This window comes from Halyomorpha halys, unplaced genomic scaffold, assembly GCF_000696795.3.
Source record: "Halyomorpha halys isolate HHAL.00 unplaced genomic scaffold, Hhal_1.1 Scaffold327.1, whole genome shotgun sequence".
NCBI classification, from domain to species: domain Eukaryota; kingdom Metazoa; phylum Arthropoda; class Insecta; order Hemiptera; family Pentatomidae; genus Halyomorpha; species Halyomorpha halys.
The window spans coordinates 535,737-560,665 of NW_027105022.1; the positions used below are offsets into that span (position 1 = coordinate 535,737).

General features: G+C 30.8%; 1 protein-coding gene across 1 annotated transcript in view; it reads right to left on the minus strand.

Moving 5' to 3' along the window:
- Positions 1-4,045: 4,045 nt before the first annotated feature.
- The window catches only part of LOC106681331 (uncharacterized), a 42,130-nt gene continuing 21,246 nt past the window's right edge, over positions 4,046-24,929 (minus strand). The window contains exons 2-5 of the mRNA XM_014421591.3: positions 11,357-11,499; positions 10,743-10,894; positions 6,891-7,062; positions 4,046-5,079 (exon numbers count right to left, since the gene is read on the minus strand). Of these exons, the coding sequence (XP_014277077.1) occupies positions 4,899-5,079; positions 6,891-7,062; positions 10,743-10,894; positions 11,357-11,499 (648 nt within the window). The 3' untranslated portion in view covers positions 4,046-4,898. The remainder of the gene's footprint in view (positions 5,080-6,890; positions 7,063-10,742; positions 10,895-11,356; positions 11,500-24,929) is intronic.

The window sequence follows — 24,929 nt, forward strand, 5'->3', positions numbered from 1 at the left end:
TTATATATGTATTTTCATAAGATTGCCATAATTATTTATAATGAAGATCAACAGAGGTATCTTCAACTTTTATATTAACAATATAATATAATTACAAAAATATTTCATTATAACATCTTATCATTTAATGTTCCTAGCTTTGTTTACAACAAATAACTTCCATCGGGAATGATTTCGGGTAGTCTCATGTACTAATAATATATTTTTCATTTCTATCGTTTTACTTTTATTTTTTGAAAAGAATTTGCAAGATATGTTTTGCTTATATTATTGATTTACTTAAAATATATGGATTTAGAACTATTAATAGTACTGTTATCTTTTAAAATACTTTAAGCAAATAATAGTAACGTATCTCTTATAATAAATTAAAATTCGTAATTGATCGTGAAATTAACTGTATGTCTTCTGCTTTTCTAATGCATTCACTGTTCCTGTTTTTATATTTTGAATTTTCATTTTTCTATGTCACTATGCTTCTGATATAAATAAAATAACTAATGAAAGCTGGCAAAGGCTTCAGAAATATTGGTTCTAAAATCATTTTAAAAATCAGCTCTTGACCAATATCTTAGTTTTAATTGTTAAGGTGATAAGCCCGATCTTAAACCTAGAGATCCGGTTGTACCTTTGGCTAATAAGTCAATTTCGACCTTTAAATTATTATCAATTTAATGATTCTATTGTTGAAGATCTCATTATTTTTACATCATTTCTCCTTTAGTTTCCTTAAAGTAAATATAAACAAAGTGAACCTTTCCAATTGCTAACCTCGTTGATATCCTTTTTTCTCAAACTTTATCTTGGTTGTTTTTTATTTAGGTAATATTTAATATTGCTAATATTATATTGCATACAATATTGGTTTAATGAGTGCCCAATCCACCTCAATTGACGATATGTCCCTGTTTCAGAAATTGTATTACTCAAGAGAGTACTATACAAGAAATACAATAACTGAAGCAGTTATACACTAAAAAATGGAGCCATACACTTAGTTCCTATTTAAATGAAATAACTGATTTATAGATGTGTAAGTTTTTTTCCCTTGTTCTTTGGTTGGAAAGTACCTTCCCTCAGAATCAAATACCAGAAAAATATGGTGGCCTCTTACAATTCATAATCCCTTTAAATATATAAACCCTATCTTTCCTCCCTCTCTCTCCCCCCCCCAAAAAAAAATAAATGACCGCGCTACTTGCTCTATGCATCCCTGATTGGTTTAGTGATATATCCACAATACATGCTCTAATGGCGGTAAGTTCGAATCTACTAGTGCTGCTTTAATGAGATCACATTTGTGGACTCATTACGCTCACACTAAAAAGGTAAGAAAACCTCCAAAGGATCCTTTTCAGTAGAGGTTGGATTCCCTTAAAAGTGGGATATGAATTTTTTCTTGTAAACTTGAGCTCCTTCACTCTTTAGGCAACATTTTTACTACACATTAATAATATATATTCTAATAAGATATTATATAATATGAAATACATACATATATATCTCTCATTAGTATATAATAGCTAACTCAAACATCAAGATCAAAACAGTATTAACCCTCAAAAAAACCTGTACCACTACAACCCTTGCTGATTCAGTACTTTGTATGAAAGCACTGTTTCTAGACCTACTGTTGTCCTAGGAAATTGTTTATCAGAAATCTCATTCAACCTCCAGATTTTTCGCATAGTTAAAGAAAACCCACTTTATAGATCCTGGGTGTGCCACTCCTGATTCCAAGGTCGATCCAGGACTGATATAACAGAATAAATAAAATCTGCTTCAGTCAGACTTTCAAAGAGATAGTAAGTAGTGCATTACCGACTGAACTCTATTTATGAAGAGGAGTAAAACAATGATATATCTCCACACTACTATTCATCCTAATTTTGGAAATATACATGATAGAAACATGAACCTTTTAAATTAAAATAATTCTGTAAATCCCAGTGAGACAGTGCAGGTGAAAGAAAATATTACTTTCAATATTGTTAAACATAAGGAGACAGCTGGGGTCATTCTCTAAAGTACGATCGTTTTGTCATAGAGGGCCTCAATGTTGGAGGCATGGAACCTCATGCTGATGCACACCCCAAGCCACAAATGAAGATTGTTAAGGTGTTGGAGATCTGACATAGAGAATTACATAAATTTTTGAAAGTTTTGTTGTGGTATATATAAGGTATGAACATTAATAAATTTGTTATTGAAGAACTTTTTTTTAAAAAAAAGGCTGGTTTACTGGACTGTGATGTCTGGGTGTAATAATATCTCTATGCTGATGTATCTCTGAGCGTAAGTAAACTAAACTTCATTGTAATAAATTGTGAAAGTTGTAAAATAGATAAAGAATATTTTAAAAAGTGCATTCTTTATGGTTCTTTTGTTTCAGAAATCTTGCAGTAGTTAAATGGACTCTCTTGAAGAGGGATTCAATAAGATAGAGATCACATTATCATCAGTGCACCTACCCATGAAGAAGGACTTGTCTCTGAAGATCTTAGAAAATAAATATTTCTGGCCAGACTGGACTACAGGCTCTGGGTAAGTTATGATAAAAACAGTGGTGAATCTCTTTTATAAAAGAGATTATATGATATTATAGATTATGATTATTAAAGGCTATATGACATTATTATAGATATCATATTATATTATACAAACAATAGATTATATTTTGTAATGGTTTTAGTGTTTTAATAAAAGTTCAAACCTATATGTGGAAGGAATAAATATATGCCAAGATGGTCATTGATAAAACCCATGACAAAATAATGTGTTCATCAAATGGGTTGTTGATTGGCAAGTTTCTGATGAGGCGTCCTGCTCGTATCATATATTTATCAGATATAATGGTTTTAGTGAAGTTGACTTGTCAGGAGGGAATCTAAAAGTTGCTGATAAAGACTATCTTCTTATGGAGGTTTTTACCAGATAGTAGGTAATATTTCCATCACTTGGGCCAATAGAATTCTTTCAAAGCAGTATTAGCAGGAAGTGCTAGAAACTCTTAGAGTGAAATGGTTTTTACTGAAACAGAATTGAGAACGCGAGCTATAGGTGCCAGGTTACTTTCCTAGTAATGTGCTGTTATAAGAAGCAAATTTCAATCGCTGTAGAAGTGGTTGGAGTCTTATTACACTATAATGGTTGGCGCAATAAAATGAGCTATCAGTTCTTTTACACTATTCAAATCGGTTGTCATCAATGACATCTCTAACTTTATCCCAATAAGATCTTCCAACCCTTAGACCCTGTCTCTTAGAATTTTTAAAGACTTTATTACATATCTTGATTACATCCTCACTAGTAGGAGAATAGTCTAGTTTTGTTAATTACCAAAGCCTGAGAAACATTTTCGAAAATCACAAAACTTTTGGGCCCAGATTTCGTGGTGATTTTTCTACTATTTCAAATTACTTTTCTTCATTTTTAAATGAAATCTATACTAATTGATTAATTTGTGTATATTATCTATTGTTTATTTTGTTTATTATCAACAAAAATATATTGCAATGAATATAGATATTAAAATACAAAAATTCCTTTAGAAATTTAACTTTTAATAATTTTTATTATATTAAATTAATTTTTTTACTAGTAGGTTTATTAAAAGTAGGCCGATTTAATAAATAATTTTTAATACAATGAATAATGCCAGCTATACTGAATAATCCTAATTATGAAAAGATCATAGATTTAAAAAAAAAAAAAAAAAAAGTATTCATACTTTATTGTAATATATTCATGTAATTGATGTATGGATATCAGAAAAACAGAAATATCAGTTAAGTAGGAATAAATATCCAGTTCGGCTGTATCCCCAAACATTCATAAGGTAAGACCTCCTTAAGCAGTCAAAACTTCAATCTCACATTTCTTGGTGCTTATAACTGCTATCTTAAAACACTTTCCTCCCTTTCTAACTTAAATTAACAATATGTATTAGTATGCTTACAGAGTTATATGATAAATTAGTCGGTGAAGTTTAAAAATTAACGGAAGCTGAAATATATTGTTAAAATGGTTAAGAATAAACACAACATAAAAATTTAATCTTCTATAATTCATTAAAATACATCATACATTTTATACACTTAACTTTCATTCTTAAATAAAAAGTTGTAGTTACACAGCTTAGTTAAGAATAATAATGAAAAACTTTAATGTAATGTAATCAATAATTTTATTCTTTAAAATAAATAACTTACAACTAATTTTAATAATAAATATCGATCAGTGTGATCAACATTTGAGAATAAATAAAGTATATTTTAAATAAATTAAACCTGTACACCAACTCCTCAGTGACATTAAGAAGTTGCATTAAATTAATATTTACAATTGTGTAAAATTATTCTATCAACATAGAACATGATATGAACTATACAATGAATGACATACTTCCATCAAAATCCATTTTTTATTCTTTTGCTATTAGTATATTCATTAGTGGGTAAAATGAAATACTTTAATAAAATTTATCACTTGAAAATTTTGTTTAAACTGTTAACATTCCCTTTCATTACATTTTTTTCTATTATACCAGGAGAATTACTGAAAATTCTCAAAATTTTAATCTTTACGTCCTTTTATGTTATGTCTTTTCATGCCATAGTTATAGTTCTAATATAACAAGGTATCCAAAAAATGATCTTAAAGCAATAATAGAACAATGATTTATCCCTTGATGACCACAAAGTCAACATCCCATCCATTACTAGGGAATCATGGTATTAATATATTAAAATTGGATGTAAATATTAATATTTTTTAGCCTGTCTTGGATCACATCTAAATCACAAAGTTGTATTAAAAAATAAAAATTTATACAGCTTAATTTTACAACTAAATGACTTAGTGTGATTCATAGGTGGCTTTACATGTGATCAAATTTATCATGGAATCGACATTGTTTCAGTATACACATTTGCAAGCTTTGGTTTGCAAACACAACCACTTTCAACAAGGACATAATCTTGTCCTGTTAAAGTAACTGGACCCAGAGGTATGACAAGAAAGAGATAAGGTACATAAGTTTGTGTACATTCTCCTCTCACTAATTCACATTCTTTTGACCTGAAACAATTGTTTTACAGATTAAAATATGTGTATATAAAATGGCTATAAAATAGAATTATAATTATAAGCAATTAATAAAATACAATTATATAAATTTGAATATGAAATAAAATATAGTTTTTAATGATCATGTTTCGCACTCTCATATTGTTGAAATAATTAATTTATTTACACTTTTGATCTCGCAGATAGTGGTTTGGGTGCAACAAAAAACAAAATGAAATACTGAGTGAAAAATTGTTTTCTGTTAAATGAATGCTTGTATTTTGGGATAGTTTGTAGTTTTTTTTTTAGGGCTATGAATGAGATATAATTAAGTAAGAAAAAAAAGCAAAACTATATACAATGGAACTTGGTGAAATAATAGACAAACAGAAAAAATATTAAATTCGGTGATCAAAATACAAAAAAGTATTATTCTTATAATCCAAAAAAAAAAAGGAAACGAGAATCTTCTAAACTACTTTTCCAGTCATAAAAATATTTAAGGACAATAAATTGGAAATATGTCAAACTTCAATAAACACTTGCATAAGTGATAAATATAATCTCCAAAATATAAAAAATAAATACTGCTTTAATGTAAAGAATTTACAATTACATTGAAGTAAAATCGTTGAATGATGTACTATATGATTTGAAAACAAAAATTAATAGAAATAGCTTCAAAAACACCTCAGAGAATACCTTTTAAACAAATATGGAAATCAAAATTAATTTACTTTTCAGATTTTAAAAGAATTCTAAAGGAATGTAGCATACCTATAAAGTATGTATATGTGTAGTATGTCTATATATCAATAATCTATCTATCAAACAAACATAATATATCAAATTTAAAAGTATCAAACTTTACATGTACAATCAAAATGTTTGAAAACATAGTATTAATAAAAGAAAAAAATAGAGGAACCCGCATTCAACCTATCTTCTAGCTCAAGTTTTACTCATTAGAGGGTAGTAGGTTGTCTGTAAAAATAATACTGAATGTAATTCTAAAGCTAAATCTTATCAAATAATATTATAATAAGTTGTAAAGTTTTAAAGGAAAAAAAATAATGGAAATATGATTATTAATGAATTCCAGAAAAAAAGGTGCATATATAGGAACGATGTAAATATCTTACCTTATTTTCTGATTCCTTTGTGATTCAAACTGTTTTTAGTTTTATACTAATACTATTTTATTTTGGGTATTTTTAGTTGTCTTATGTAACATTAAGTAGTATACAATTTGTAAGTCCTCGATCTCTTTATATTACCTTTTATATATTCCATTATATTTATTAATAAAAAAAATAAATCTGTACCACTACAACCCATAAAGAGACAGTACTTTGTAAGAAAATACTGTTACTAGACCAACGATTGTGCAAGGAGGTGATTTATCACGTGAGGTGAGAATCACGCTCGACTCCCAGATTTTTCCCCAATTAAGGGTACCCACTTTATGAGGCTGGATGGACCCACAGGATTGACTCACGGCTCCATTAATAGAATACATAATTATCTGTCACTGCCTGATTCGAATCCAGGTCTTTGGCGTTAGTCCTTACCACTGAGTCTCTCCACTCTATTCTCCACTATTATATTTATTATTATTTTACTCTCTTCCCACACTTGTATTCTAGGACGTAATATCAGAATAAATTAAACAGTAAACAATTTTTCTTCTGACTGTTTCATTTTGTATCTCGCATCAAATTATTGTTTCCCAGATTTAACTGACTATGTTTACATAATTTATTTGTATTTTTAGTTAAATTAGCTGGATTTTCTTGAGAAAAAACTAATATTTTTATACTTACTCGCAAACCTCATAGACCACTTGTTGCAGAAGGTCTGGAAACTTTTGAACTATGGTTACTGGTTGACCAGAAGTGAGAGATACACCATACATTGGGGCAGTTGTATTATACCTTGTTTTACAAAGTCTACCTGGAGTTGTAGGACACATTTCTTTTGAGGAAAAGTCTCTCCCTAAAATGAAATAGTTGTGAAAATTACTTAATTTGTCAATTGAAATATTTTTAATTTATTGAAGAGTATTATTTTGAAAAAAATGCTGAGCGACATTGTATGAATTGATAGTGTCCTTCACCAATCATTGAAAGCTTCGGTTCTGCCTCTAAGAATCTATCAATAAAAATTTTAGCACTGATAGATCAATTTACTCATCAATACTTCATACGCAAGTAGTATAATTATACTTCCTATTAGTAAAATTGAACTGCCATTTTATTTATTCTGTAAGGTCAATAAAATAATTAAAAAAACTTGAGGCTCAAATTATTTTGAATGAAACAAGGCCTGCATAAGATCTATACTTATGTGCCATACATTGTGTTAGTAATGGAATTAATGTCAGTAATTGGCATAGTTTTGAAACAGCTTCAGTTGGCTAAATAATATTTATTAAAATCATAGATCAATTTATTCATCAATACTAATGGTTGTTTTGTGAACACCTCCAGTCAAATATACAACTATTCCAATTAAATACAATTTCTTAGAGATACTTCAAATATCTTGTTAATTTATTGTAAATAATTTTGAATCAACCGCTATATTGAATTACTAACATACAAAGAGTTGGCTGACTGAGTATGAAATAGCTGGATGAATGTAAGGAGACTCCTTAGGCCTAAAACAGTGTGGGAAAAATGATGAGACCAACTTTTTTTTTTTTTTTGAAACACTATACTGTGGAAAATCTGCGTCTAGAGTAAAAATGTAAAATCCCTAAGAAAAAAAAATTTTTTTAATCCCCCGTTAATTCAATGTTTGTGAGCTTTAAGAAAATATATATATTTTTTTAATAATTTACTAAGTACGTCAGCAGACATCAATGAAATGGCTATTGGCATCAAATGGTACCAAATAAAGTATTATCTTCTTTTTTTATAGTGAACCATCCAAGCTTATTTAAATTAAAAAGGAAGTATTAATTAAAGGAAGTATTAAACACAATTAACTCTTGTGTTCTTCCAAAGGATCATCTTAAGTGTGAAAGTGGGCCAGATTTTCCCACTTTCACACTCAACAGACAATTCTTCAACATAGATGCCTGAATTTATTGCAAACTTAAATCTAGTTGATGCAGCTTCACTCACATTTTTTTTTTTGTGTTTTTACAGAATTTACCAATCAATCCTCTCAAAACTGAAAACTTGCAATTTTTCACTGTTCCTGAACTGAACAGCCTGTAGGACTGCTTAATGACACCTCAATTTACCTTATTGTAATTTGAAACAAATTACCATGGAACATGGAATTTATTATTTTTTATTTTAAGGCAATCCACAGTGAAGGTGATGTGTTTAATTGAGGTATTCCCTGGAGTAAAAATTGGGGGATATTACCCAAATTAATTATTATACTGGTAAGCTGGTTTAAATTAAGGAATTACTGATAGTTTACTGGTAACAATGGAGTGGACTGTATTTAAATAACTTGATATAATGGTTTTAAAATGAAATAACCTCTATTCTCATTAAAGTTTTCTGACATAATTAGCTGTAGAGTTTGAGCAAAGTGATTACAATGTATGTTAGTTGGTTAGTGAGAAATTTGGTTTTATTACATGAATGGGTTTAAATATTGCAGTTTACTTGGTTGATTATATGGAGCTTGATGGTTGGTTCTGATGGGAATGTGATTATGGAAGGAGGGTTCTCTCTTCTCATCCTCTTGCCGCCACTGCCTCTCTCGCCTGAGTCAAAGGATTTACTCCCTCATCATTATGAGAAGAGACCTTATTGAAGAGTTCTGTCCTCTTCTTCTCTGGTACAGGTCACGATGGCTTCTTTACTGGTACTAACCCCTTTGTTTTTGGGGACCAAGATGGCTGCCCAGGCTTCTTACCGCATATCTTTGCCACTAGATGGCATCATGAATTTCTTTTCAGAAGTGAGGGGACGCCTTACTTAAACATGATGTTTGCCTGGTTATCTACAGGTGACCAACCTATTTTAACCATGATGGGGGGTCAAGTTTTTCATTTTGAGGGACCGCCACTAAATAAAAAAAGTCAACTCCCCCAGGCTGGATTCGAACCAGCACCGCCTGTAGATCCTAGAACGATAGACCTGCCATAGAGCCTAACCAATTGAAACACAGGCCGGCCCAACATGCAAGTCTAGCAGTGTGAAAAGTTGAGAAATGATTTTATTTGAACCATGCTTCACTCAAGGGCATCTTTGTCAGGTTTTTCTAGTAAATCATTTTTCAAATTTTCAAAAGGCACTAAGGTCAAGTAAAGAACTGTATTTTAACAAATTTTAAATTTTCACACCAATAGAAAAAAGTTTTTTAAATTAAAAAGATGTATTTCTCTTTAAATGAAAATTTGAATTTATCGAAAAAATGTGTTTCCAAAGTAATTGCTCTGTCCATATATTTGTTGAATGAGTTCATTCAAAAATTTATTTATTTTTCCTATTCTGTTTTTTTACTGGTTTATACCAATAACCATTCAAAAATATTGAAAACTATTATTTTCTTTAAGTTATAAAGAATAAAGTAAGGTTATAAAGTAAAGTTATAAAGTAATAAAGAAACTGCACAAACTGGGATTTAAAAATAAATTTTTTTTTTCTATGTATTTTACTTTTCTGCTCTAAAGACAAGTTTTCTGTGGTATAATGTTAAAAAAAAAAAAATTGCTTTGGCTAACCTTAATAGGCAAGATATAGGATCGAAATGAATTGGGAAAACTAAAGAAGTTTGGTGTTGAAGTGGACCAACTATATCTAACTGTTTTAATGTGAATATAGAATTTATATTGTTTGTGTTGTGAAAAACTCATTTCAACAGATGAACATTCTTTAATTTTACAAAAAAAAAACATAAATTAGACAAAAATTATTTTTTCATTTTGGAAAAAAAAATTAGTTTTATAGGGTAAGAATTGCTAATGGTTATCCTCCCTCATTAACTGAAACTGATGAATTAAAATAATCATTACAATTAAATGTAATTTTTATTTTTAGTTATAAAATCTATCTTTTAACAAATATTAAAATATTGTAGTTATGCAATAATATGTACTAACAATTATTTATTGTTAGGCTTTTTTTTTTTGCTGAATTTCCCAATTCTAAATATTTTTTAAAATTAATATGAGGGGAAGTCTAGGTATTACAAGAAGATAAAGGCTGCATGAGAAAAGTAATAATACAATTAAGTAAGAGGAAAGAAAAATTATTTGTTGTTCTTTCCTCTTATTCAATTTTATTTTTACTTTTCTCATGCAGCCTTTATCATCTTAGAATTCTTTTGTACTATTTTGTAACCATAACGTTAGTGGTTTCTTTATTTTCTAATCATTCTGTAATTCCTCTTATTCATTATGGTTGCTATCTTGTTTTTTGTTCTTAGCCCTGATGAAAGCCTGAAATTCTGGCCAAAACGTTGTCCATAAGTCGTTGAAACGTTGAAAATAAGTTTTTATTTATTTGTGTTCTTCCCTGATCGCACCTCAACCATCTTCTTCTAATATATATATTATCCACAGTCAACAATCTACTCATCATTTTTTAAAATTAAATATCTATATGTTTTTATTACGAATTTATGTAAAAAAAACAGACATAAATTGACTTTTTATTACTTGAAAGTCATAATAAATAAGCAGATAAGCCATGGAAAATTATAAATACCTGTTCTAAATTTGTTAAATGAGTTATCTTGTAAAGCATGTGCTTTCAAAAGAGCTTTTTGTGTGACTAAAGGATCAATTATTGTGTTTGATCTTCCAACTCTACTTGTGCCCCACATGGTTCCTTTTCTGAAGTTCCTTGCTATTTGCGCCCTGAAAACAATCAATATATTATTTACATCGCTTTATATTTTTTTAGTGATATTGTTAATGATAAACAATGACTACAAATGCAGTTATATTTGAAGGTGAATTATTCTTTATTTATTTCTAATAAAAAAATATTATATATGAATGTTTGACTGTATGTTAAATCATGTCTAGTGGCAGTCAGAAAAACAAAAATTTGTAAATAGTGTTCACTATTTATTAAGAATTCACATTTCGACTCATATAGTTGGTCTTCATGAGAAGTGTACTAAGGGCTGCAACAGATTGAAAGTCAAAGACACAAATTAATTTTTATTTATGTAGTGATTATCACATATTTATGTTATTTTCGGATACCAAGTAGTTTAAAACTAGAGGAATAATCAAATTCATGAAATTTTATATATAAAAACAATAAATATTTTGAAAATCAGTCATTGATGTTACAAATTTGAAATTACGTACGATGGATAGGGAACATTATTCGGCCCAATACAGTCAGGAGAGTCAGTTAAAGCATTTCCCCACGTGTACTTGAGATTATGTCCTCCACATTTTGAGTGCCCTGCCACTGCACCAAGGCACATCAGCACCAAGCTGCTCAATGCCTGAAACAGTAAATATTAATAAGAAAAAAGAAAAATTTCTATGGGTACATTTTTATCATTATAACCATCGCTGAAAATTTTAAATTCTAATAATTAATTATAATGTATTTTCTTTTATAACAAACCAATTTCAGAGGATTTTAGTGTAAAAAGGAAAAATCTAGTGCAGTGCAGGTGTCACAGATATTTTACTTAAACCAAACTTTCAGTTTAAATAATCCTTGCTCCTTTCATAACAACAATTTCTTTAGTATTTAGGATCCCCCTTACTCTAACTCTATTTATAGATTTGTGAAAATAAAAAGCTGACTATTGTCATTACAACCATACAAACGCTATAGAATTAATTTATAAAATCAGTTTATTATTAATAAACCTGAATTTCAGGTCGAAACGTCGGCATGAATAAATAATTTTTTGTTTATTTATGTTCTTTTGGCTCACAATACTTCCTGACCATCTTTACCAATTTATTAATATTTTATTTCATTAACTGCTTGAATACATAGCTTTTCTTCGATTATGATGTTGCTAAGTACATGGGTCAGTTCAGTTTCCTACCTATTTCTATATTTTTGCTTCATCTCTACTGAACTGCAGGGAATAAAAAAAAAATGTATTTCCATAGAATAAAAGGGGAAGGGGGTTTCAATAGGCAACCAACCTGTTCTAACCTGAGTGAGGAGGGTGGAGGAAGTCAAGTTTTCATTCTGTGGGGCACTAAATAAAAGTCAATTCGCCATACCAAATTCAAACCTGCGCAGCTGCAATCTCCAGGTTGCTGAGGTGATGCCTCAACTCCCTCGCTAATAAACGGTCTTATTCCTGATTTCAACTTTATTTCATTAAGGCTGTTCTTAAACGTCCTCAAATCAAATCGATAACCAGTGTTATTTAAGAAGTATAGATTATTACCTTCCTATTAGAACTTTCCAGAAAAAAAAAGGTTTTGTAGAAAATGCAGTTTCACAGAAGAAAAGAAAAAGTAAAAAATAAGAGTAAAAACAGTAAGGAAGCAATAATATGTACTAAGGAAACTTTTTTATTAATTGTTTATTTTTAAACAATGTTTAGTTCTTGAGTTTTTAACGAAAATCGCATTTATGACATTTCAGGAATTAGGTAATTATTTCGGAGAACTCTTCCGGCTTAGCGGTAGATCGTAGAGTACTTGCAAAATGTAGAAAAGTTTGTTTGATTAAATTTTGTAGCAAAACATTTTCTCGATAGTTTCTGATGTACAGGCGAAGAACCAATTTTTTTCACCACTCCTGGGTGAGGAAAAGTTCTAAAGGAAAGAAGTACAACCTCCTTGTCCATATTCGGAAACTGACCAAGGCCAGATCGGAGGTGGGATAGTTTTATCCGTGTTTTGAATCCTCAAGTTAGTTCGGTTACTGCAGCCTTTAGTCAGGGTTTACGGCAGGTTTCAGGAAATTTTGCATAGTTGCAGCTCGTATGAGGCGGGGGGATCCATGGTTGTGATAAGGTTAAGCCATTGAAGTTTGTTTTCCACACCCATCCGTCGAGTTTCTCCTCTATACCCATTTCTATGTTTTATATACATTGTCAGGATGTCATTTCATTTAAAAATTCACTAACAATAGATTTTTGTCCAACATACCTATATGTTCGAAACATTGTTCTCTTGGACGAACAGCAGGGCCACTGGTCTCCTAAAATAAAAACTTGAACGGATGACGTACAAAACAAAAAAAAGTTGTCCTCTCTCGTGAATAAAATTCAGAAATTTTTATTAAAAATGATTTATTCAGAGATGTAGATTTATAAGTACCTCTAGGGAAATTTTCAGTTGATCTGTACATTTTTGAAATGAAATGCATCAAATGGCTTTTTTAAAAGTAAATTTGTGAACTTTGTAAACAGCCAAAGCTCTAATTAGGATTTTCAGCAGGGGGTAGCATAACCGTTCTCTCTTTCAAATCAAAAGTGTAGCCAAAAAGGTCACGCCCATAGAGCTTAGGCTTACGTTGAGGTTAATAGGAATGTCCATCATTGTAGTGTAAACTCAAAGAGGAGTCAACCAGTGATTGGCTCGTACTTTTCCTCTTTACTTTGCCACGCCCCTGTTCCGTCATAAGGTCCGCCTTTTTGGCTACGCTTTTTCTGCCAGCTTACTCCCTTCATTATTCTCCTTCCTCCAAGGCTGTCAGTCATCAAGGGTGTATTATTTCTAATATATATATTATAATTCATTCATTGTTATTTACAACAAGTAAATTTGCTGTAGGTGATATAGTGACATGATACAAACATGTGGAGAATCTATCCTTTGATAGAACTCCAATAAATTTCTAGAGGAGAAGATCTCGAGGCCATCTTCTTTTCAGACGCCCAGGAGGATTATTAGGTAATGAAGGAGAAGCCAGGTCATATCATTAAATAATGATAACAATTTCATATTTATTTTTCTGTTATATTTAATGATATTAAAAAAAATTTGTCAGGTTTTGTTTTTATTTATTTAGGACCTTTGCTGGATAAAATGTTTATATAATCTCGGATTCAACCCATCCTAATCTATTGCTAGGACATTTTGTTGCTGCCCTGGGCTTAACTAGCTAGAAAACTTATAATTAAACTTTTATTGTACCAGAACTTTTAGTTGAGGTTAAAGTTTTTTCTGATTGGACTACTGATTTTCTTCAATTTATTTGAGTGTAAATAGTTATCTCTTGCGAAGGAAAATATAACCCACCACGGATCATATAGCCACAAACATTTGGTTAGCTTCCCCAAAATAAATTATTGGAGACGAAATATTAAATTTATCTACAACTTTGACCGGATTTCCCAACATTGCGGTGGTCTGACGAGTTTTTCAAGAAATTTGTTTTTTAACATAATCTTTTTTACTATTATTTTTAGAATATGAACTAGGTTCTAAAATCCCCCAACATTTCGTGTTGTTATAGGAGTGGTATGATGATATCTCCCTCGCTATTTTCCCTTCGTAACGACGTCCCTGCTAAGAAAAGTTTTAACCCAGTGGAACGGTCCCTCTCCGTTCTTTAACTCTTCGGCCAGCGGTTCATGGGCGTATATTGTGACTTCCCCATTCGGTGAATCCAGCCCACTCCCTTATGTGGTATGGCTGTATGTGGCATGTGGCAAAGGAAAGGCCAAGTTATATGTATATATTTTGAAATTTAGGTTTTAGATATAAGTCTTGTGTATATTGTAAATAAAAAGAATAGGAAGTAGGAATAATTCAAATATTTTTCTCTGCTAAGAATATTTCAAATAGTTTCAATATAATGATTATTAAATGAGAAATTCCATGTGTTATTATCTGCATCTCTGTACAAATGTAAAGACGAAAGAGCATTTGACTATAACATTTTTTGCAATTTTCATCTACGTTGATTGCTAATATGTATATATTTTTATTTTGTTCTTATTTATTATATATATTTTACATTAGTAATAATGTGGATCTTTGTCCAAAAAATTTAGGATTGATGAATATGTAAGATAAGTTTACTTCTAATATTTTTACATTAAGTTCAGTTTGGCCAAAAAATAATTCTACAATAGCTTTTCTGGAATCTTGTGAAAATTTAACAGTTTGGCTAAAAAATGTTTTAAATTAATGCATAAAAAAAGATGGCCTCGAGATCTTCTCCTTTATAAATGTTTTTGGAGTTCTATCAATGGGTAGATTTACCACATGTTTTTATCATGTCATAATATCACTTACAGCAAATTTACTTGATGTGTATAATTGTATACAGTTGTAAATATCAATAACTAAATTATTAAAAAAAAAAAAAAATTAATGCATACGCTGCCTAGCTATTATTGCATATTGAACATAGATCCAGCTATCATCAGGCGTATTGTGTTGTGATTTATTTTATGGTTTTGTTTTTCATTTAGGTATGTCGACGTCCATGCTTTAAGAAGATACACGACTGGTTCAAACGGTACCGCCCTTGACAATACCCTTTCCCCAAGCTTCTTTCCAGTATTATAAATGCTACAATATAATTGCGGGAAATCAGTTTCCCATATCCATTTCTATAACGGTATTTTTTTCCAGTCGCTTAAATCCTCAGATGTTGCTTTCTCTTCTCCATGCTTATCAGATTATTATTCTGTCACTTCGTCATGGAATTTCAAATACTTGTACATTGAGCGATAAGGAACATCATTTGTACAACAATTGTGTCTTTAGTCCTGGCAGAATAATAAATTTTAGATTCTCTTTTCGTATTAATATTTTTTTAATATTTAATTGGAAACATAAAACAGAGAAAACGTGAATAAGCTCTTGAATAGTATTTTATTCACTCTCATTTTGCTGGGAAAAAACATAAATAAATTATACAGCTTTCGCTAGGAAGATGTTTGTAGAATGGTTATATAATATTTGAAACAAATTATAGTTAAAAAATTACTTTCTTAGGTTGTTCCTACATTTATACTAACTGACACGGCAATGCTTCGCTATTGCTGGATGTGACTGTACTTTTAGACTAAATAGACACATTTAAAAGTTTATGTAAACGATTGTATTTAAAAAAAAAATATTCACAAACACTTTCTTATTTTTATTTTTTGTTACATATATTTTAATTACTTTTTATTCAATTTTAAGTTTAATTCAGTACACGTAGATCTTTCGTACAAAAGTTAATATAATTGGTAGGGAACCTGCTCAAATACTCGTACTTCAATTATTCTTTAACAAACATGAGTAATAGTTTTAATAAGCCATATCTTTTTTGATAACAGTCTGTTTTTGTTTTTTTGTATTGTAGAGAATTTGAACTCTTTTCAAAACATATTTATAATTTTATTTTGGGACATATGTCCCCTAAGAATAAATACATGGTTCATATAGTGAGATTTTTATCTGGCAAGCGTTTACAAATTTAGAGATAGTAGAATGAAATTACATTGGTATATTGGCGTTACTACTGTTTATAGTGTTAATCAATATATGCTTATTTATTTGATTACAAAGATGTGGAGGTTTTGTTATTCAATAAATGGAGGAATAGGTGTTGTTTAAAGGAAAGAATGGATGAGGACTGGCGAATGGAGGTGGGAAGAGAATTCCAGAAGGAGGTTGCACGTATGACGAAGGATTTGCTAAAGAAGGAGGTTCTCTAGGAGGGCATATACAAATCATTCGGACGGGATCTGGTGTTTAATGAGTGGATGGATGAACGAAGAGTGAGTAGATTTGTGATATAGGTAGGTTTTTTCATTTTAAGAACTTGGAATAGAAAAACACCATGGAGGTTGCCTTCGGAAGGTTGGATAGAGCCACTTCAACTCGGAATACCAGCGGGAGACTTAAGAGCGCCTAGGGAACCCAAAGATAAATCTTACAAAGCAATTCATGAGTCTCTTCAGTCTCAACTCTAATCCTGCAGATAGCCCTCCATACACCAAGGATCCGTAGTCGATGTGGGGGAAGACGAGAGAGGATACTAGGAGCTGACGGGTGTTCTGAGGAATGGAATTACGGAATTTTGGTGGGTTATGAGTAAATTTTCAGTTTTCATCAGAACTTTCTTCTTTATCCAGAAGAAAAATATCGAGAATGTGACTTGCTTTATAGATTTTCAGGTTAATACTTAAAAAAAGATGAATCCGAAATGAAAATCTTTTCTAATACTGTTCCGATACAGATGATTTTAGTTTTGTATTGCAGAGAATTTCATTGAGCAGACTTGTTATTTATCACAGAGTGACTAGAATTGGTCGATCCGCTCATAAACTAGTCCAAGACCTGAAAGAGATTTCTTTATCACAGGAGTGATCTGCGATGACGGAAAAAGAGCTAAGAGATCTGAGCCATTGATCAGAGTAAATTAATGAGCAAGTCAGTGAGCGCATTAAAATGATAGATAAGATTTTGAGTTTGAAAAATCTCAATATCGAGTTTTTTTACTGTTTGTAAATTTTTCATTGGACAAAGAATAATATTTCAACTTAATAGGCTCGTATGAATCGATTTCAATTGATAATGGAATTGGCATTCATTGCTCATGAAAAAAGGCCATCCGTTAGCCTAGGAATGATTAATGTTATAGTGCGATGTTAACGGAAACTAAATATAACTAAACGTTACCGACAACCAAGAACCAAACGGTATATATAAAATGAACCTCTGATTTGATGGCAGTGATTGATCGAGGAACTTGAAGGCATCTGGTGGTTGCTGGTTATATGATAGCTGAGGTTAATGAGATATTCCTAGAAGAGGTCTCTCATATTTTTATCTGCATGAAGAATGTGAATACCTAAAAGGAAATCACCATGACAGTGATGAATGCTTTAAAAAAATTATAACTTATGATCGAGTTCGGATTTCTTTGAGTAAAATCTTTTCAATTTCAATTATACTTTATTTATAAATTGATTATACTATTGCTCGATAATTGCTCTGTAGCATAATTCTATAATGCAAAAACTGGACTGCATGTAGGCTCAACCAATTGATTTAAATGTTACTAGTTTTAAAAAAAAACATATTACTGCTTATGAAAATATAGTTTCCATGATATTTGTTAAAATAAATTGATTTGGATGAAATTTCTCGTGCAAAATTCATATTCATATTAGAATATCATGAAAACTACAACCCCTATGAAGATTTTTTTTATATATTTATTTATTGCTATTTACAGCTGTACATTATAATACATTTAGTAAATCTGAACTAAGTTAAATTGGAGTGTTACAGGCGTTTAGAGAAACTACCCATTGGTAGCACTCTAATGACATTTTACATTAGCTGGTCTCGTGGCCATCTTCTTTTCAGTCGCCTCGGAGGATTGTCAGGAATGGAAGAGGATGGAAGATTAGAAACTAGGGAGTTTGAGAGTTTATAATGGAATGAGTGATATCTGGTTCGGGGTAGATCGGTTACATAGGGAACATTTATGTCTTTATGTATGATTTTATTTGTGACAAAGTAAGGAGCTTTGATTATAGCATATTAAACTAGCTTTAATTTGAATGTTGGTAGACATCTGTACGTCGAATATTTCCTGAGATATTATTTTTAATAAATCCAAAAAGTCTGTCCGAACAATCAGGAATCAATATTTTGTGATGTTATTTGGTTAAATATGATAAAAACTACTACTTATACGATGATAAACGTTATAAACTACTTTATAGTACATTTAACTAGCATTAATTTCAGGGCTGGAGAAATCTGTACGTCTTAAGGTTCCTGAGATATATAGTTTTATAAGTCAAAAGATTTGTCCGAACAGCTAGAAATGAAGATTTTGTGAATTCTTTTTGTCGAATATCATGAAAACTACTACTCCTACGAAGATAAACGTAATAAACCACTTTATTGTACATTAAATTAACTTTATTTTGAGTGTTAATAGACATTTTTACGTCGAATGGTTTTTGATGTATAGTTTTCTCAAAATAAATTCACTAACTACTAATTTTTTAGTGCGTTTTTTACTAAATGTCGCTTTTTAATAACCTGTATCTTGAGAACTATTTAACGTAAATGGCTCTATTTTAGCAATCTTACTATTCTTTAAATGATGTTCTACTAGGTTTTTTAGTGTCGTTGATAAGTTTAAAGATATGGAGTTCCGAAAGAAACATTAATTTTTTTAACGTTTTGAAACAGCCGCCATTTTGTATTCCTCCTATTTATACTTGCAGACTCATTAATTTTGACTAGTAATTATACATAGTTTTCATTAAAGTAATAAAAAATTGGGGTGAAATAACTACCTTTTTCTCACCCCTGGCTCTTGTACTATTTGCTTTTATATCAAGAGCGATCGATTGCTCCCTGCATCCCTTATATTACATCTTCAGTCGTCTTCCTTCTTCAAATTTCTAAACCTTTGTCCTACTTTGGGACAACATCACCATGAGAACTCTAGGTTCATTTTTTTTTTTAAATCAATTAATTTAAATTTCAACATTATGCTAGTTAAAAAAGCATATTTTAAAAAATACATATTTATATGTCTATATATCTATATGCTATGTCTGAATTATTCAAAGCCAGACATCAATTAATATATTAATATTTGAACGAATATTTAAAAGAAATAATATTATTGAATGGAGGTTTAGTGGCTCCACCAAATTCTTCTCGTATCCAATGCTTACAATCCAAAATCCTTGATACTTCTTATTACATCACAAATAAACTCATCCATAGAGACCTCAACATCCCATTCGTTGAGAATTTGGCCCGAAATAGATATACCTACAGTATTTTTTTTTAAAGTTGTAAATTTCAATAAATAGACGGGACTCTTTTTCTCGAGAGTGCCTGTAGGTGACCATGTTTCACCACCGTACATCACTCCGGGTTTTATTATGGTATTGTATTACCTCAGTTTCTGCTAACGCGAGATTTTTTTTGCTCTGAGGAACTCCGATGGCCAAATCCGTCCCGAAGAACCCAAAAGATGTTGCTGATAGTATTCCCTGTAAATATTGAACCAGGGCAGGTGTCTTAGAGTTTTATTATTATATTTTAAAACGCCTAAATTATCTATATGTAACTGTAATAGTTTTAAGTCAAACTTTTCTGTGACAACACTGAAAATAGGACCCATGTTTGATAATCAGCTTATCTTTTGTGATAACAAACTACGAAAAAGAAAAATGAAATTGTAGTTTTCTATTTTTGAATTAATAGAGAAATACCAGATGTATCCTAGAATTTGGCTAATAATTATTTTTAAAATTAACATTATATAATTTAATTAAACGAATCTGAATATTGGATATAAATTAAGCAAAGATGGATTACCGATGAGAGAACCATAAAGAACCTTTAGCTGTTGGTTGGGGCGTTGCCCTTATGTTCAGTCAACCCTTCCAGGCTTTAACCAACTTCACAGCTGGGTACTGTTCTCTTTATTTTTAGCATAACCCCTGAGAAGGACGATTTTTCTTTGCATCTAATGTATCAGAGCAAACAGTGAAACCCATAATTGGTCAGTACAACAAAATTAAATTCAGATTTTGTGTGTTTCAGAACACCTAGACATGATTTTTGTGGCTTTAGTGGTTCGATATATAAATATTTGGAACTAGATATAAAGCATATTTCCACCAACGAATACTATGTTAAAGACTTAAAGATTAAAGAAAAAAAAATATCACCAGCAATCAAATTCCATGGGGCGCAAACTAGTTCCATTGGACGTATTATCATTGTTTACTAATGTACATATCCCCCCCCCCAAAAAAAAAAAAAAACTATCATTGAATAAAAATGGAACAAACAAAAACACAATTTATCCAACCAATAGCTTTATGTACTGATGGAGGATATTTTCAATTTAACGAAAAATTCATTCCCTTAAAATCTCCTTTTGCCCCAATTTTAGCAGATTTTTTTTCAGATAATTTATTAGCCACAGCAATAACCAAAATCCCATTTCATATACCATTTATATATAAGTTTGTTGATGATATAATAACCGCGATACCAACCATGAATTACAACTGTTCCTTAATTGTGATTTTAACAACTGTTCCTCCACATTAAATTTTACTATTGAATTAGAAAACAGAAAGCCCTTTTTAGAGGTACTTTTGATTTGAAATTCAAACGGAGAAATAAAAACAAAATGGCAAAAACTCATCCACTGTGGAAGATATATACATTAAACTAGCCATTGTCCAAAAAGATACTTTTTCATATTATTCATATCCAGATTAATAAATCGGTCTATTCCGGTTATTCTTTATTGAATAAATAACTATTTCAAGAAATTAATGTAGGTTGTTAGGTTTATTCAGAAAAATAACTCAAATTTATTTAATGGATACATTATTAAATACTATAAGCAGTTCTAGTTTATAGACATAAGTTAAGCCTCATGCAATCTGTTACTTCATACCAGCCTCAGTTGTCAATTATTCTTATCAGTTGGCCTGTTATCACGATTAAAAAAATTAATATAGTTTGGACCAGTGATCGTAGGGAACTCTCAATCATACGTTTTCACCCAATTCTGTAGTAATTCAACGAGGATGAGAAAATAAAAATTAAAACGTACATATACTCTTTTATAATGCTATCAATTAAACTCGACAACAAAAACAAATCTACAAAAAATTTATTGCACTTGCAAAAATGTTCTAGTTGCTATTTGGTTCAATATAAGGAAGAGGATGAAAGCTCTTCTCCGAAGAGATTGAGACGTTTCTGAAGGAAAGTGTAAAATGTATTGTATTTTCGTATACGTATGATTTAACTGGTGGGTATTAATTATTTACAACAGGGGGTATTAATTACTGTTCTAATCCTGTACTTGTAAATTGTTTTCTTACGTTACCGGCACAATCACCATACATTAAAATACATGTATTACTTTTGTTAGTAGATTAGCTTTCCAAAGAAGAAATAATGGTTTATTTAGATCCAACATTCCTTGTAGTCTTGTCCTTTCCATACCTTGCTGTTTTGTTTTATATATAAATAAATAGCCTATACCCAGATCAAAGATCCGATGTTATTTTATCTCATCCGCTCCTCTAATGAGTTGGTCAGCGGGAGAAGGACGAGTCACAAAAAGTAGCGGATGCTGACTTGCTCAAGAACCGTATCGTTCGTCGGCAAAAACTCTTATGACGAATCGGCTAAGTCCACCACATCGGTTTTTCCTCCTTTCCGCGGCATTTCTTCGCGGCCTGTAATGAATCAGGAGGCCGTTGTACCGGAGGAAGTCACACCTGGCTGTGTACATCCGCCCCAAGAAAGTGTTTGATGGTGCATTTTTTTTAGTTACTTTGAGTTTTCCGGCCAAGGAGAAATTGTTTAGGAATATGCTTAAGATTCAATTAATTAATTTACACTCTACCGTTCCGTTGATGAAACTGTCATAAACAATATTAAATTCAACTCAGCTTTGTATTATTTCGAATTTAGAACACTCGGCTATCGTGGGAGAGTTCTAGGCTATCTATTTCTATCATAGTATTAATGATATTATTATAGTTTTATTGTAGCTAATTCTATTCCAGACCATAAGACCAACATTACTGCTACAAAATATTTGAAAAGGCCTAGACTGAGGAAAACTAATTGACTTCCTGGAGAAGATTCCTATTTTTCTGAATTTCCAAAAATGTCCTACTCTTCGGATCCCTCATGAGATTGATTCCACACTGGCAGTAAAAGAGATCCCTCCAAAGCCATTTCCTCATACCTCCTTGTATATCAAACCCACATAGAAAAAATACTGAAATTATTTCTTGTCCAATGTTCATTATTCAGGAATTCAATTGTTTCCAGTCTAATTTTTCACACCTTTAACATTTTTAAATTTTCCCTTGTTAAAACTGTTCCAACATTTCTAAATATTATTACTTTATGATAATGAAATTTATAAATGTTTGTAAACCTTTTGATATCTTTATTTTTATAATCATTATGTACGTCTCCAAATATTTAAGGTAGTTATTTTGTTTTTGTTTAATTGCGTAAGACATCACTGTCTTCAACGTCATTAATTTCTTATATATTTTTGCTTACATTAGTTTTTTTCTTTTTTTTTTTTTTCGTTTATTCGTTGTTATATTTGTGATAATAAATTTTATGATTTTAAAAACAGAAGTATTAATTTTATTGTTATTATGCTTAAAGGGGTTTTGAAATATTCGGGTTTAAACCCCGATATTTCACCTTATCTATCTCCTTAATAATATTGACGTGTGACGTGAAATATGGGCGTTCTTGAGAGATATGGGTCAATGGGTAGTTGTCAAATTGCTGTTACAATATTGGCATTTCGGAGACGTTTGTTTTGAGATAAGATAGGAGTGAGTGAGCCTCGTGTGACCTATTCTTAGTCTAGTCAGTACGAACTACTTTCTAACTCTAAGGTTGTTTGTGAAAGTATAGTATCCTGTCAACTAAATTTTTAAATACTCAACGCCCAAGACTAAATATTAGGTAAATAAAATAAGATAAGAAAGGAGACTACTAAGACTAAATACTAAAATTAAATAAATAAAACTAAATTATCATAAAACGCAATTATTTTTATGGTCAAATGCCTTCAAATAATAATAATAATAAGTAATAGTATAGTTATAATTAATTAAAATTAAATGTTAAATCCAATATTTAAGCAGGGTCAGGAGGGGCCTGGTTACTCCTAGAACATTTGTTAGTCACGTTTTTGGTGGTAGCAATGTGCTCCAAACCTCTGATTTACAATGACATCAAATCAACTTGCCCCAAGCCTCAAGGTTCAATGGACCACCAATTCTTCAGGTTAATTTTTTTTCTCTAGGAATATTTCTTAGAATAAACAAAGTGCTAGAAATAATTATTAATATATAATAGAAAGAGGAAGGAACATCAACTTGGATATTTTAGATTACTTATACCTCCTTTGCCCAAGATTTCGCCCTGGGTCTAAGTACTTGCTACGCCACAATACCTTCATTATCCTCAGGTATTCATTTTTTTTTTTGGACTGAGTGCAATTAAGAAACAACAAACCACGATTCCAATAATATCTAATAATTTAAATAATTATTATACTTAAGAAGAAGAATATGATAGAAAGCCACCAACGCTTTAAATCACTTTATGTTTTTTAATATTAAAAAAAAATTAACCACAGATAATCGATGTTCGGCGGGCTAATACAACCCATTATATTCCGAGGCGGTTCCCACGGCACGGACGATTATCGCGCGAAGCTCATGCACACATGCATGAAGTCGTTAAAACGATTCCTTAATGTTTGTATGCATTTTGCTCAACAGACCATATCAATTGACTCGCGCTTTTTCTTACAGCTCCGGTTCTCATCCCGTTTGTTTTATTCCAAAGTCGTTTCTCTGTATATTATTGTACTAATTCCTAACAAAGGAATAAAATATATATGTTCATTATCGTTAACCCAAGATTCGCTTTTTGCGGAAAAAAACAACGTATTACATGAGCTGTTGGTAGGTAGGCGCGGAGAAGCGATAACTCCCTAATCTTTAAAATTTCATTTTTAAAAAATTAATTCAAACTCATTCACAAAGTCCTTAACATCCCATTCGTTGCAGATTTGGCCCTAAACAGATATGCGTCTTTTCATTCCAAACTCCTCACCCACCCTAACCCATTAATTCTTAATCGCTCATCCTTAACAATCCCTGATAATCCTCCTAGGCGTCTGAAAAGAAGATGGCCACGGGACCTTCTAATTTAAATTAATGCTTACCACCAATGGGTGGTTCCTTCCCAAAATTTTCAAGTGTATATGAAACATACAACATATTTACTTATTGTATTTATCATTCCACAGTTGTAAATCATATTAAATAAATTGAAAAAAATTAATTCGAGAAAACATTGAATTATAAATTAATAAAAATAATAAAGAGGAATCATAAGGGATGAAAATTGCTTTAGTGTAGATTATGATAGCACATCCCAC